The sequence below is a fragment of the Centropristis striata genome, chromosome 22 (genome assembly GCF_030273125.1).
Source record: "Centropristis striata isolate RG_2023a ecotype Rhode Island chromosome 22, C.striata_1.0, whole genome shotgun sequence".
NCBI classification, from domain to species: Eukaryota; Metazoa; Chordata; class Actinopteri; order Perciformes; family Serranidae; genus Centropristis; species Centropristis striata.
The window spans coordinates 5,590,662-5,603,955 of NC_081538.1; the positions used below are offsets into that span (position 1 = coordinate 5,590,662).

Consider the following 13,294-nt stretch of genomic DNA (forward strand, 5'->3'; position numbering starts at 1 on the left):
TTCTGAATAGCGATAACTTGCAGAAAAACAGCAGATGGTAAACTTGTCCGCGTGATTAGTTTGATTCAGTGAGGGAAGTAATTGAGCCTCATACAGTGACTCTAATAGGGAATAAAATAAGGGCGTATATACGACTTCCACAAGGCTTTTATGAGCCCAGAAAATTGTGATCATACAGCCACCCCGCACGCAACATCTTGATGAGTCATTTAGCGTCCTGTTGTCGACAGACATTATGTGTCAGCTGCTCCCTCAGAACTGAAACTTCAACATTCGGAGTTGGCTCGGACCCTGGGAAGCCCCATTTGGTTTGGGTGTGTGAATCAGTCGTTTGTGCTGTTTTTTCCTCTGTATCTTATGTTCCATCATGCTGCGTCTTTTTTATCTCAATATGGGGTCAGTCTGTCCTGTTCTGTCTGTTCTGCTACTGTGGAGTTGGATCTTGAAGGCCGTGCCAATGAGTGTGGTTATGTGTGTGCGTGTGCTTCATGTTGTTCAGTCCCCCTTGTAAATTATATAACTGGAGAATAGCACTAACAATCAAGCAACATCAACTAATCTCCTGTTCACTTTCCTTTAATTACCTCACCACATGCTTTGGTTATCTTGGCTCCATCAGGGTGGCGTCTGAGGTTATTTCTGGTTTTCCTAAATAGTCTGTAGTTAGGATAATCTACAAATAAGGGTATACGATTGAAAATCCTCTATCATGGTGTATTAAGTATCCCAGCAACATATATATATATATATATATATATATATATATCTCAAGATGCAGTCATTCTTTGGTTTAAAATGACTATATCTTACTTCATCGCATTTGGTTATCTGTTATTTGGAACTTCCGTACAAACAAAAATATGTGGCTCAGATGAGACAGAACTTGAGTTAAAAACAAAAAAGACACAAAACAATAAAACTTTCAAAACAGAAGTGTTAAGCTTCCTGAGCACATGTTTTAAGGTTACCAGGATACCTCCTCCTGCTGCGTATTTATATAATACCTTACCGGACTTGGGTCAGGTTCAGGCAGAAATATGCAGCCTGGGTCACACAATAATCGACAAGGAGCAGTTTGGGTCATTTGCCTGGAGTATTTCTTAAAAAAAAAAGAGAAAAGCTTGTCATAGTCTTGTTTGTATGCTTTGTTGATGTATAAGCCACATTACAGGAAACAGGAAGACAGATCTTGATGATGGCAAAATAGCTGAAAACATGTGATAAAGTGGATTAAGCATGGTGCACGTTTTTGTAAGTTAAGTGTTTTTATTTTGATACTTTAGTTTTATTTTGGAACTTTAGGAAACTTTCTCTTTATATGTGTGGGTACAGAGTGAGGTGGTCATGTGTGGTCGTTCAAATCTTTTCATGTTTTTTTTCTCTTTCCACTGCTTCCAGACTCTTATCAGACCCAAACAGAACAAAACTTCTCAGCTATTTCAATTGTCGAGAGAGCTGTTTGTTCTTGTGTGGCAATCAGGCCACAAGACTGTTATCTTGGGAATTGACTACAGCTAAAAAAAAAAACCTCCCATCAGAAGTAGTTTATTCCTCTTATTCCCTAGTTAATAAGAGCCCGGCATGAAATCTCACTTTTCATCATGATAGAAAATGAGGGTGCAGTTACTCAAAAAGAGCGTCAATATAATTTTCAGAAATAGTCGATTGGGGAGAAAGAGGAGGGAGGGAAAGGGGAGAGATTGATTGGACAATCTCTGAGTGTAGAAGTGTTTGATTTCGATTATGGAACTCGCCCACAGGCAAGTCGTCTCGGCTCAAATAGTCTTCTCTATCATCTTCGCAGCATACAATAGTGGTACTATGTGTTGGTCGATGTCATCGGTTATGAAACCTTCTGTATATTTCCTATGGCTCTTTTATTGGTTTTGTTCTGTCCTTTTCTCTGTCGTGTGGTGTTTTCTCTTTGTCTTTTTACCCTTTGTTCTTTTACCACCACCAGCTGCGGGTAAAGGTATTTTCCGTAGAATAGTTCAGTGGAAAAACATCATGTATGTACGCACGCATAGGGCTATGACCATATTGTATATATTGATATAATTCAATTTTTTCCTTCTTTATATATAAATGCTGCCCTTACTAGGGTTTGTCATATTTAGTTCTTTTGTAATGTTTGTTATTCTTTTCTCATATAAATATATTTATTTCAGAAAAAGATTGGCCTATTTTATTTCATAGGCTATTTTTAAGATTACGATATTTTTCTATTAAAATGTGCACTATATGGGGCTTTGATTAAAAAAAGTAATCCTGTTGTGATACAGTATTTATGTTCACTTAACGGTTTCAATTAAATGACTTGTGACATGTCATATTTGACTTTGACTTTAACTGAACATTTGCTCTCACTTTGCAATAAAATATCAGGATATATATCGTATATCAATGTTCAGCCTAAATATATCGGGATATGACTTTTGGTTCATATCGCCCAGTCCTATGTAGGCAAGGACAACATGCACCTATTTTCTGGAAAAGTCTGCTTCAATTGTTGTGCTATCTCTGGTTCGTGCTTGCTGCAAGTAAATAATTGTACCTCAGGAAGTACACAGGGTACTAGAATGGCATTCAGAATGTGCAGACCTCTTCTGGTAAGATTTCCAGTGTTTGGAAGTCTTTTTTCCAATTTCAGTGTGTTCATGAGCTTTAGGTCATAATGTGGAAATGATATGAAAACTACAAAGAAGATGTGTTGTCACAATAATATCAGTTTCCAAATGACAGTTAGTTGTTCTCACTTCTGCTTAGGGTTGTTAGGATTTAGGTTTACATCATTATTTAAGAAGAGGTGTCATCATATTTTGGATTTTATACAGTAATATATATGTTGTCCTGCTTTGGTGCCTAGATGCGAAAATACACCATATCCTCTTTGTTTTGACTTTGCACTAACTCTAAGCAAGCATTTTTCACATCCAAAACAAATGGGTTTTTTTAAAGCAGGTTTGATGATGTTGTCAAACTTTAACCTGGATTAAAGAACAAAGCTATTTTGAAAATGATGCTTTATGCACGCTCAGGTGCTAAGTAGTAATGCTGTTTTGTGTCACCTTTAACTCTCTGAACTCTATGATTTATTATGATTCAATACAGTAGAAAAGAAAAATCATTCATGCTTTTGCTTTCATCCTAAGAAACATTTGTTTTTGTTCTATAAGAACAATTCAATATATTGTCCTTGTCCTTTACGTTAGATGCATTGCAGCTCTTTTGCTCCCTACATGCTTGCATCAGCCTATTACAAATTATGTCTTTAGCCGTCTGTGTGTGTGTATGTTTATAAGTACATGTTCAGGTGTGTATGTGCAAGCCTTTGTGTTTTTTTCCCCTCCCCTTGTGTGTATAATCCCCTAATGTAACGCTTGTGGTAGCCCAGGGGGTGGTTTAAATGAAGTGGTGTGGTGCTCAGGGGCATGTTCACATTGACTTGGCCCTTCTGGAGCACTGTGTGTGTTTGTTTGTGTGTGTGTCTGTGTGTGTGTGTGTGTGTGTGTGTGTGTGTGTGTGTTAGGGACTTAAAAAAACAGATCTCAGCAGCGTAAGACATGCTGATATGAATGTGCAGCTGCAGCTCTCATCATTTACAGTTTATTAAAGCTTCGGCCATGTGAGCGAGTGAGAGTTTGGACACAAGCTGCTGTAAAAGCATGCAGATATAAATGGGTCTGGGTCAGATACACATGTCTGTCCTTATAAACTCTGAATGTCTTCACAAGGACAGGGAAAGTAAACTTTTCTAACCAAGGACTTTTTATTAGGCCAGTTTTTTTATACTGGTTGTGTCTATCTCCAAGTTTACGTTGAGGTGAAGGTCATCACATGTTTAGCCACAACACCTGCACTCTTTTAAACTTGTTGTTCTTCCAAATCCTAAATCTATTTATGTCTGAGATATAGCTGTGCAGTTGCAGCGTTGCAACCATTTAGTCCATCACCAAGGTGTTATTAGAATTAAATATAACCTCCAGATTAGTATTATGGTCCTGCACAAAATTGTCATTAGATTTTGCTGGAAATTTGGATGTTTGTTGACTTTTAAATGAAGTAATGTTTAGCTGTAAAGCAGAGGACAAACTGTGAAGCCATTAGAGAACGATAAAGGAAAAAAGGGATTGTATGTTCTCAATGGGGAACACCTCTACTTCCTGTGTGTGAGTCTCTCGTTCCTGTCCTTGACACCCTTCGTCGCTAAGCAACTCACCATGACAGCAAGTTTGCAGCTCCTAATTGGCTGAGTAGGTCGAGTCTTTTAAGGCCTTGGTATCAAGTACCAGGTAACTTTTGAAGCGACAGAGAAAAAATGAAAAAAACAAATATTGTGTTTAACAGAGAAAGTACTTCTCCAGGTAAATTTGCAGAGTGGTGAAAAATCGGTGCACAATCCACATAAAAAAGGTCTATTTTCATTGCAGCTCAAAAATTACTTTATCGGTCACCATATTGGTTATCGATTAATTTTTCCTCTCTAAAATCAGTATGGGCATCGCTCTCAATAATTCCATATCAGTCAGGCTCTAATTCTTTCCTGTAAAATGTCATGGGGACTAACTTTTATTTCTCTTTCATTTCTTCTATCTCCAGTCTCTCTCCAACTTTGCCCCATCAAGTCCTGAGTGAAGATATTAGACCAGTCCAGAGACTGTGTGGTCTCATCTGGATTAAGTTATCTTTATCCATTAAGTCTTCTTTCTGTGGAGGCCGGTCCAGCGTTTCAAGCTGGACGGAGGAGAGACGAGTGGGGCCGAAGGCCCGGCCTTTGTGCTGAGACACAGAACTGCAAACCTCATTGAACACACGACAGATTGCACGACTAAAGATCCCATGAGTCCCCGGGAGAAAGCAGACACGCCCACCTCAGGTTCTCCAACCAGTCACCTCAGCACCACAGAGTGCCCCTCACACAATGGGGTGAGTATCCAGCACACACACACACACACACACACACACTCATGCCGACATCTGGTTGGTCAGGGCCATGTGGCGCGGTATGGGTCGACTGGTCACAGAGTAAAACTATCCCACCAAAACACATGAATAATTAAGTAGGTGTTGTAAGCAGGGAAGTATAATATTCTGTGGCTGAATAGTAAAGTATTTCAGCAGAAAAACAGAAGCAAAACGTAAACTATATACTGGAGTTTATTTTCCCAATTAAAATCTGAATCAACACATCTTCACAGTTGCATGAATGGTCATTGATTTTGCTTTTAACCATCAGAGAATTTTCAAAGCAGCCTGTGATGCTCACACACACGATGATACGATACATGATATGTTTCAACACCAGTTTCCCTTTAAAGACCTAAAGTTCCACAGATCACAAAGTAGATTGAACACTTAAGTTAATTAGACATCAGAAGATGAGTTGACCTCACTTTGAAAAGTAGCGTTTTAAAGTTAATAGCAGATTTAGATTTAAAGATGGTGGTTCAGGAGGGTCTTGGGACAACATGTGAGACTTTGGTGGGTGAGTTATCCTCAGAGCCTTGAGCTTTAAGACATTTATACAAGATGCAATAGTTATAAAGGACACACTTGTGAACTGAACAGCAAATAAATGCGATACTGTACTCATGACTTCCCTCGAAAGAGGCATGCAAATTTGTGGGCTAGATTTCATAAAAATACATACAGTGAGGACATTTATGTCAGCAACAGAGGAAAAAACAAACAAACTTAAACCCTCTAAACCTCACCACCAGCTGGCGGAGTTAAAAGGCATGTTTTCTTTAAAAAAAGCACCAGATTATACCATTTATTGCAGCCATGAACTTTTCTGAACTTGTCCTTTAACAAATCATGTGATGAATGTTACTAAAGTCCAGTAAAATCAGGCTGTTTACACAGAGCAGAGAGGAGTTTTTACTTAAAAAAAAAAAGAAAAATTAGCAAAGAAATTCAACTCGTGTTCTTTTTATAATATATAGCATTATATTTGTGTTATACTGCTTAAAAGACGTGACTTTTCTCTACTTACAGCTGTGATTGTGCTTTTTATGTAGAGGTGCAAACTTTTATATTGCATTGAAAAAAAATAAAATTTTACAGAAGCAAAATATGCCATTAAAAACTGCTTGGAGGTCAGTGCCCTGCTCAAATAGTTGCTGAAGAAGAGTAGAGCATTATTTAATGTTTCTCAGGTCTTACCAGCTGATTCTGCACCTTCTGATCATGAGCTTGTTTCCCAAGCTTTTCAACCTCCACCACCTCCACTTATTATCGACACCCTCACCACCTTCAAGGCTTTTCAAACTCGACTATGAGTCACTGTGCTATAGTAATTAACAGTGCAGCATGATAGGGTTGGCTCAGCTTCGCCTGATGTTCACTTTTAGTTCCACTCCAAGTCTGAAGTGATGTGGATATTGAATGTGTCCAAGAATCACCTCCACTAAAAATAAACCTGTTATGTCTATATACAGACGTCTTCCTGGAATGAAAGCAAACACTTTACCAAAAATCTGTGCGATTAGCATCCCATGAAGGCAACCTATCGAACTGATCAGACAAATGTGCCAGACACTGACTCTCCCTCCGAGGCATCACCGTTTAGACAGTGTGTGTATGTGTGTGTGCAGACAAAGCTGCCGCCCTGTTGTTTGGCTAGAAAGGCGATCGGCATACAGCCGTTGAGCTGAAACACAATAGCGTTCCTGTGTGTGTATTGTGTCTGCTCGCGTGTGCCCTTTTTACCTGCTGTAACACAACACGGATACCTGAGAGGACGCCAGGGGCCCCTTGCTCCAATCAACGAGGGCAGGCTGTCTTAACACCCCGCGGGCCACCCTTTGACTTTTTCAGAAATGTGTGTAGGTGTTAGTGTGTGTCTCAAAATGTGTGCGGTTGGGTCTGCCATCCTGTTGCCTTTGTGTCTCATATTTTGCCAGTTTGATTTTTTTTTAAAAGCTACAAAGATGATTTTTTTTCTCATAAATGTAGCTTTTTTTTTTTTTTTTATAAAACCAAAACCAAACCTTTTTTTTTTTTCAGGTTTCCTGTTTTTCAGACCTCTTTGAACTTGTCCCTGTGAGATTTTTTTGTGTTTGCGTGTCTTCCTGATTACACCTCACAGTTGCAGAAAAGAATTTGGAAACAATAGCTGTTAACTTGCCAACAATCTTAGCCTACTTCTCCACGATCAAACATCTGATATTTGACTTTGGTACTCAGAATTGTCTCTCTAAAACTAAAACACTTTAGTTTTCAGGTTATGTCTGTGCATGTATCTGTAAGTGCCAAACTTTCAGTATCATTAAAGTTCAATTGAGTGTCTTCTACAGATTGTTTAATTTAATTTAGGTACTCAAGACTTTGAGGAATTTTAGATGGCATGAGCTTTAGGCTTTATACGGTTAATGAAAATTAGATTTTCAGGAGAGCGGAGAAAAGATCCTACTGAGAACTAAAGATAGCCAAAGAACTTAATAATCTCTTATAATGTCATCCTGTCCGTTTTATAGGAGTTTTTCCCAGTGAATGAGTGGACTACTGTGCTGTTTACACAACACTAAGACAACAGATGCTTCTCTGTAAACGCGCACCTCAAACTATGAAACTAACATACTGTAAACTCAGCTGGGAAGTTTTCTTACACACTCAAACACACTTCAACCACCACCAACACAACAAGGGAAATACCAGTAAACAGTGAACAAACATCAGCAAACAATGCTCGAGCGTTGAGTCCTCTGAACATCCTCTCTTTGTGCCCGAGGTTTTTATTACTTTCATGCATGGACGCCCAGCGTCAGATGGATCTGACATCCAGCTTCACTTCCTCTTATTGTACCTGTCATCAAAGTTATTCTAGCATTCTTGTTATCATAACGCATTAACCTCTCAGACATTGTAGGGAGAAAAATCAGAGGTTGTAATGCCTACATGCTGCGACACTGGATATATGAATCTTTTCTGGTATTTGTGCTGCATTCACATGGTTTTGGATTAATTGGAAAAATGAACTCTCGAATGGGAAAACACCTGATTTCCATGAGACTTGGTGGAGAGGTGTACACTAGGCAGAGGAAGAACCCAGGGAATTTTGGAGCATATCCAAATCACACAAACTATTTTCACTTTTCTTTCACCGTGTGAGATAGAGCTTGTGTCTCTGTGTCTATGCTCTCTGAATGCCACTCTAATTGTTTTTAAAGGAAGTTGAAAGAGGGTGTGGGCTGATATATCATACAAACATTGACCGCACAGACATGAGAGTGGTATCAATCTTTTCATCTAACCCTCAGCAAGAAAGCAAATGGGCATATTTTCCGAAACCTGTTCCATTAAATATCTTCAAGATAAAAGCAAGTTTTTGTTTTGACCGGATGTTTCCTCTAATCTGTCTGTCTCCTCTAACCATTTTGGTCTTTGTATAGATGTAATAAGAAAACAAATGAGGGGGAGCTGATAGAAGTAGTTTGAGGTAACACTTAGACAAACCAGCAAATCACTTACAAAGCAACTGAGATCACATGCATGGGCTTTTAAAATCTCCCGGCATTGCAGGTGATACCTCGCCCCAGTTTGACTTCCATTCTCCTGTCCAATGACTCAAGAAAATAAAAAACGAAGGAGGACAAAAAAAAGAAGGTCCTTGATTTAAGCCATCCAACTGTGAACAGTTTGATAAAAATCTGTGTTACTTTGTTGCCACACTAATGCAGATTTGTCATGCCCTCCTCATGGTCACGGGCACAAACAGAGAGAACAGTTTGTCTTGTGGCAGCCTGAGCACAGTATCTGTTTTTTTTAGAGTCGGGCATGTGTGCGTGTTTTGGAACATACTGTCTGTTTTTGAGGGTCTTGGCGTCTTTTCCAAATTCGTCCCGAGAGAGCATTGTGCATGTGCGAGTCACATGTTGGACCTCTCTGTCTGCGTTGTGCAGGGGTTACGGTGTACAAGGGTGAGCACACTCTGCTGTCATTGGTCAAGAGTTTCAGCTGTGTTCTTGTTGGCCGCCAGCTGAATCCCACCTCCTACCAAACTGTCAGCATGTGACTTTGTTTATGTCGAGTTTAAAGTTCCATGTTTCGCTGAAAGATGGACGACTTTTTCCTAGAAAGTCTCTCCTCCCTCGCTTCCTTCTCAAACTTCCACCAGATGACTGAAGAGCTCAGCAGAACTAATTAGAGCGGGGGATTCCTCACAGTACACACACACACACACATACAGTGTTTCAGGTGTGTGTGCATGTGGAGAGTCATTAGTCAGGTAAAAGTCATTAGCCAGGTCTACACACAGAATGGTTAATGAGTCTGATGGGAGCTGGATATATGTTTTTAAGTATGTGTGTGAGACAGAGGAAGAGATTGGTCTTTAGGGGCTTTTAAGAAAAACTGCCTCATTTAGTCTTGAACAGACCAGTGTCTCCAGGGATTTCTTCATTCCTCTCTTATACTTGTGTCTGTGTGTCATCCAACACTAGCTGCTTAGCTCATTCTAATGTGAAAAGTGTTTGAAGTAATTGTTATTCTTGATTTTTTCCTGCAAACACATTCTTCCTGTTAGAATTTCCTGGGTGCTCTGTCCATTGTGTAGTTTTTCAGCCGTAGCTGTTGTGTTTAATATATATTATAATATTAACTGTACTTTTGTCTTTTATGTCTTGAGTTGAAATGTATTTCCTTCACAATTTTATATGTTCTTCCTTGGCCCATGATACACCATGACACCAAGTTTCATGAAAAGGGGCCCAGTAGTTTTTCCACAAACAGACAAAACAAAACAAAAAGATAACCTTCTCTGTGGAGGTCATGGTTGTAACAGTCAGCCTGTTTGCAGACATAGTTATCAGTATCATTTCACTGCATGTGTGCCCCTTTATGTGCAGCAGTCATGCTAGATAGAGTATTGAACTCCCAACAGACACATATGTTTACAAGCCTAAAGCAGATATGTACAATGTTAGGTTAGCAATATTATTTTTAACTATACTTCCTCTAACTCTGCCTAAAGCCAGGTATTTACTTTCATAATAGACAAGCTTCCCTTTTAACAAGTAAAATATGTTGTGAAACCTGTCGGTATTCTCAAAGATCCCCTCAGGCTTTTCCCAGGAAATCTTTTCCTAGAAAAATGGGAACTGTGCTCTGCTGAAGTATGACAACAACTGAGATTAAGATTACACAATCCATGTGATTTAGGCCCGCCTGCGATGACCCTCCATACTGTTTTAGTCATACTCGATGAGCTGTTGTTGTCAGCCGAGGATGAACACTTCCCTGAGGAATGGGATCATATCCTTGACCACACATAACACACTTTCACACAGAGCGAAATCTGACTCTTGAACCTCTGCCATAATGACTTGTTGGAGACTGGGCAGCTGAGGTTGAGTCACGTGCGGCAGACATTCTGCATTTGTCCAAGTAGCGTGTGTCTGGGTGTAAGCACACGAGTGTGTTAGGGATAGCCCGCGCTTCCAAGAACCATAGCCTACTTCCCTCCTACAGTCCTCCTGGCTCTGGCTTCTCTCTACGTTGTTATTAGATCTGATTACAGCAGATTCAGCTGAGCAGTTGACAGCCAAACCCTCTGCATCACCTGCTGCTAAACTTCAACTATGTAGCTTTCACAGTCCGGATTGAGTTAGTGGAAATTTTCTCCTGTGAAACAGATGTTTCACACTGAAAATCCGTTTCTTGTTCATTTCTCCGGCTGGCAGCTGGCAGTTTCAGTATAGTTTTCCTTCAATTATGTGCAAACACCCACAGCTTCCTCTTTACAGCTCAATTGTCTGTGTTTTTATGTGGTGTAAAGGCAGTCGAATGCTATATCTGCAGCATAAATGTTGTTGAGATCAAAGCAGGAAATCACATTTAATTTTAATAAAGAAGTGAGTTTACCAGACCTCTGTAGCCCACTCCCCATCTCTGCTTGAGGCTAGAAGCTCAAAGATACATAAGCCTCTACTAGCATAACACAGCTGAATCACAGTTGCCTTGTGAGGAATTTAGGCACCAGGTTTAAGACGAGGAAGAAGGATTTGTGGTATAATAAACAGCATGGTAACCCTAAAAATTAAAATTGGAAATATTGCTTAATAAAAATTTTCATGCTAAGCTGAGATGGAAAAGCTGGTGTATCGCGGAAAGCAAAATGTGTCAAAATGCACATTTTCATTGATTTAGCAGATACATGGTGACGTACGTGAAGCATGTGTTAACATCACCGGAAGCTTCTGTGTTGCTGAATAAACTGAAGATAAATTAGAGCAGATTAAAACTGTTTCCTCACCTCCCCACACAGATCTGATATATATAAGCTTCCTCACAATAATGCATGAGAGAAACAGAAATGTTATTGGGTTTTTAACATTTATTATCACTGTTTGAGATTTGACTAGCACGTCATTTTGTTGCGTCCTCTGACCAGAGAACTGCATCACCTACTGCTTATCTTGATAAAGAGTAGTGGATTTCCTGCTTATTAATAAGAATAAGGCCAGATCATGTGATCATATCAATACACCATCATAAAGTGTTTCTCTTTCTCACAAAAAAAGCTGTACTGTAGCACTAAGTAGTCCAGTTAAAAGGTGGTTCCCAGAGAGAAGGTAGCTGATCATAAATCACTTTAACATGCAGGTTTGTAGGTTAAATGCTTCTCATCCATCTCCACCTCTCTCTCCCTATCTATGTTACTGTCTTTTGCGTACTGTATGTGTTAACTACAGAGTGTGTATGACACACTGTCCTCTATTCCAATCTGTCCTGAAAGCATTTACTGTTACAGTGCTGTAGCTGCTGTCCCTTTTCCCCCCTATGTGCTGTGAGAAACGGCAGCGAGCATGTTGTGTGTATCTGAGTGCATCGACATGCTTCATTCAGCCCAACGTCATCTGTGCAGGTGTGATTGTGTGTGATTTAGTGGGGGCATCTTGAGTACACCTAGAGGACACCCTGTTGTCCCCCTGCACACACACCCACTCACACACATACACACACACACACACACAGAGGTATTCACACCCTTCAAGAACAGTGCACAGCGAGACTGGCAGCATCTGGATTTAAGCTTACACCTACATTACATGCATGCATGCACACATGAGAGGCGACTACTGACACACACACAAAGACTGCAGAGCTCACGTGACTACTTGGCAGTCACCCAGATACCCTCTGCTCACATAGTATACTCAATCACTAACACACACACACACACACACACACACACAATCAATGGCAGATGTCACCTTTATCTCATCTTTGCCACAGTGGATTTATGAGAATGTGGTTTTACAGTTTATCGCCTTCAGGTGTGATTTTGTTTGTGTTTGTTTTTGTTTGTGTGTGTGTGTGTGTGTGTGTCTTTCTTTCGTACTCGCTGCAGACTGAGATTTATCCTCATGCATGATTAAGCACAGACTACACACCGCCACACTGGCAGATGTTAGACTAACAAAGTCTGACTTTAGCAACCTGAACGTGTTGACTGTCTACAGACTTTGACTGTGTATGTGTCCACATAAGAGACATCACGGTCAACGCAGACACTCACAGAAGCGGGGACCAATGCAGTTGGAGTGTATTTTGCTGGTGGGTCTTTAAAAATGGGTTAGTCATGCATTATATATACAACAGGACTTCTCTCTCTTTCTCTTTCTGCTCTTGTTCTCTTGTCTATCTCTGTCTTTTCTTCTAATTTTCTCACTCTTCTTTTGTTCCTCCTCCTTCTTCCACCTCGGGTGTAATAAAAAGAACAGAAAGCACATCTTTTCTAATCACTTCCTTTCAGCAGAAAGCAGCGTGGTGAGGCTCGTGTGTGTCGGCGTTAAAGAAATAAATATTTTGTGTTTACAACTCCTCCTCCATTGTGTGCGAGCAAATTATCAATTTTGTCCACCTGAATCCACAAACAACATCAGTGTTTTTAGTGTACGAGTGTGCGCTTAACTCTGTGTGCGGCCATTTGTTTGTGTGTCAGATATGATGAATGACTGTGTATTTATCACAAAGCACTAGCCATATTAATTCTGTCCCCGGCTCCCCAGCTGTGACAGCTATTGTGTTGGATTGAATTCACACTGTCTGTCTAATCTTCCATTTATAAATGGAAGATTGGTGAGACTGTGTTGACATCTGTTCATTCAAAAATTAGCTACTTTTCCTTAAAATATACTGTGCGTTTTCATTTCTGCTTGTTGTAATTCTAATAACCTGATTTGGTTGCACACAGAAACCCAAATTTACACTAATCAGTGTAGTACTCAGCATCGATTAACTCCACTCCTTTCTGCTCCTTTTTAAAGTCTCAACATTTCACTTTTTTACT

General features: G+C 39.9%; 1 protein-coding gene across 1 annotated transcript in view; it reads left to right on the plus strand.

The window, feature by feature from the left end:
- The window catches only part of adipor2 (adiponectin receptor 2), a 33,209-nt gene that overhangs the window by 9,762 nt on the left and 10,153 nt on the right, over positions 1 to 13,294 (plus strand). The window contains exon 2 of the mRNA XM_059326036.1: positions 4,600 to 4,926. Coding sequence (XP_059182019.1) covers positions 4,840 to 4,926 — 87 coding nt within the window. The 5' untranslated portion in view covers positions 4,600 to 4,839. The remainder of the gene's footprint in view (positions 1 to 4,599; positions 4,927 to 13,294) is intronic.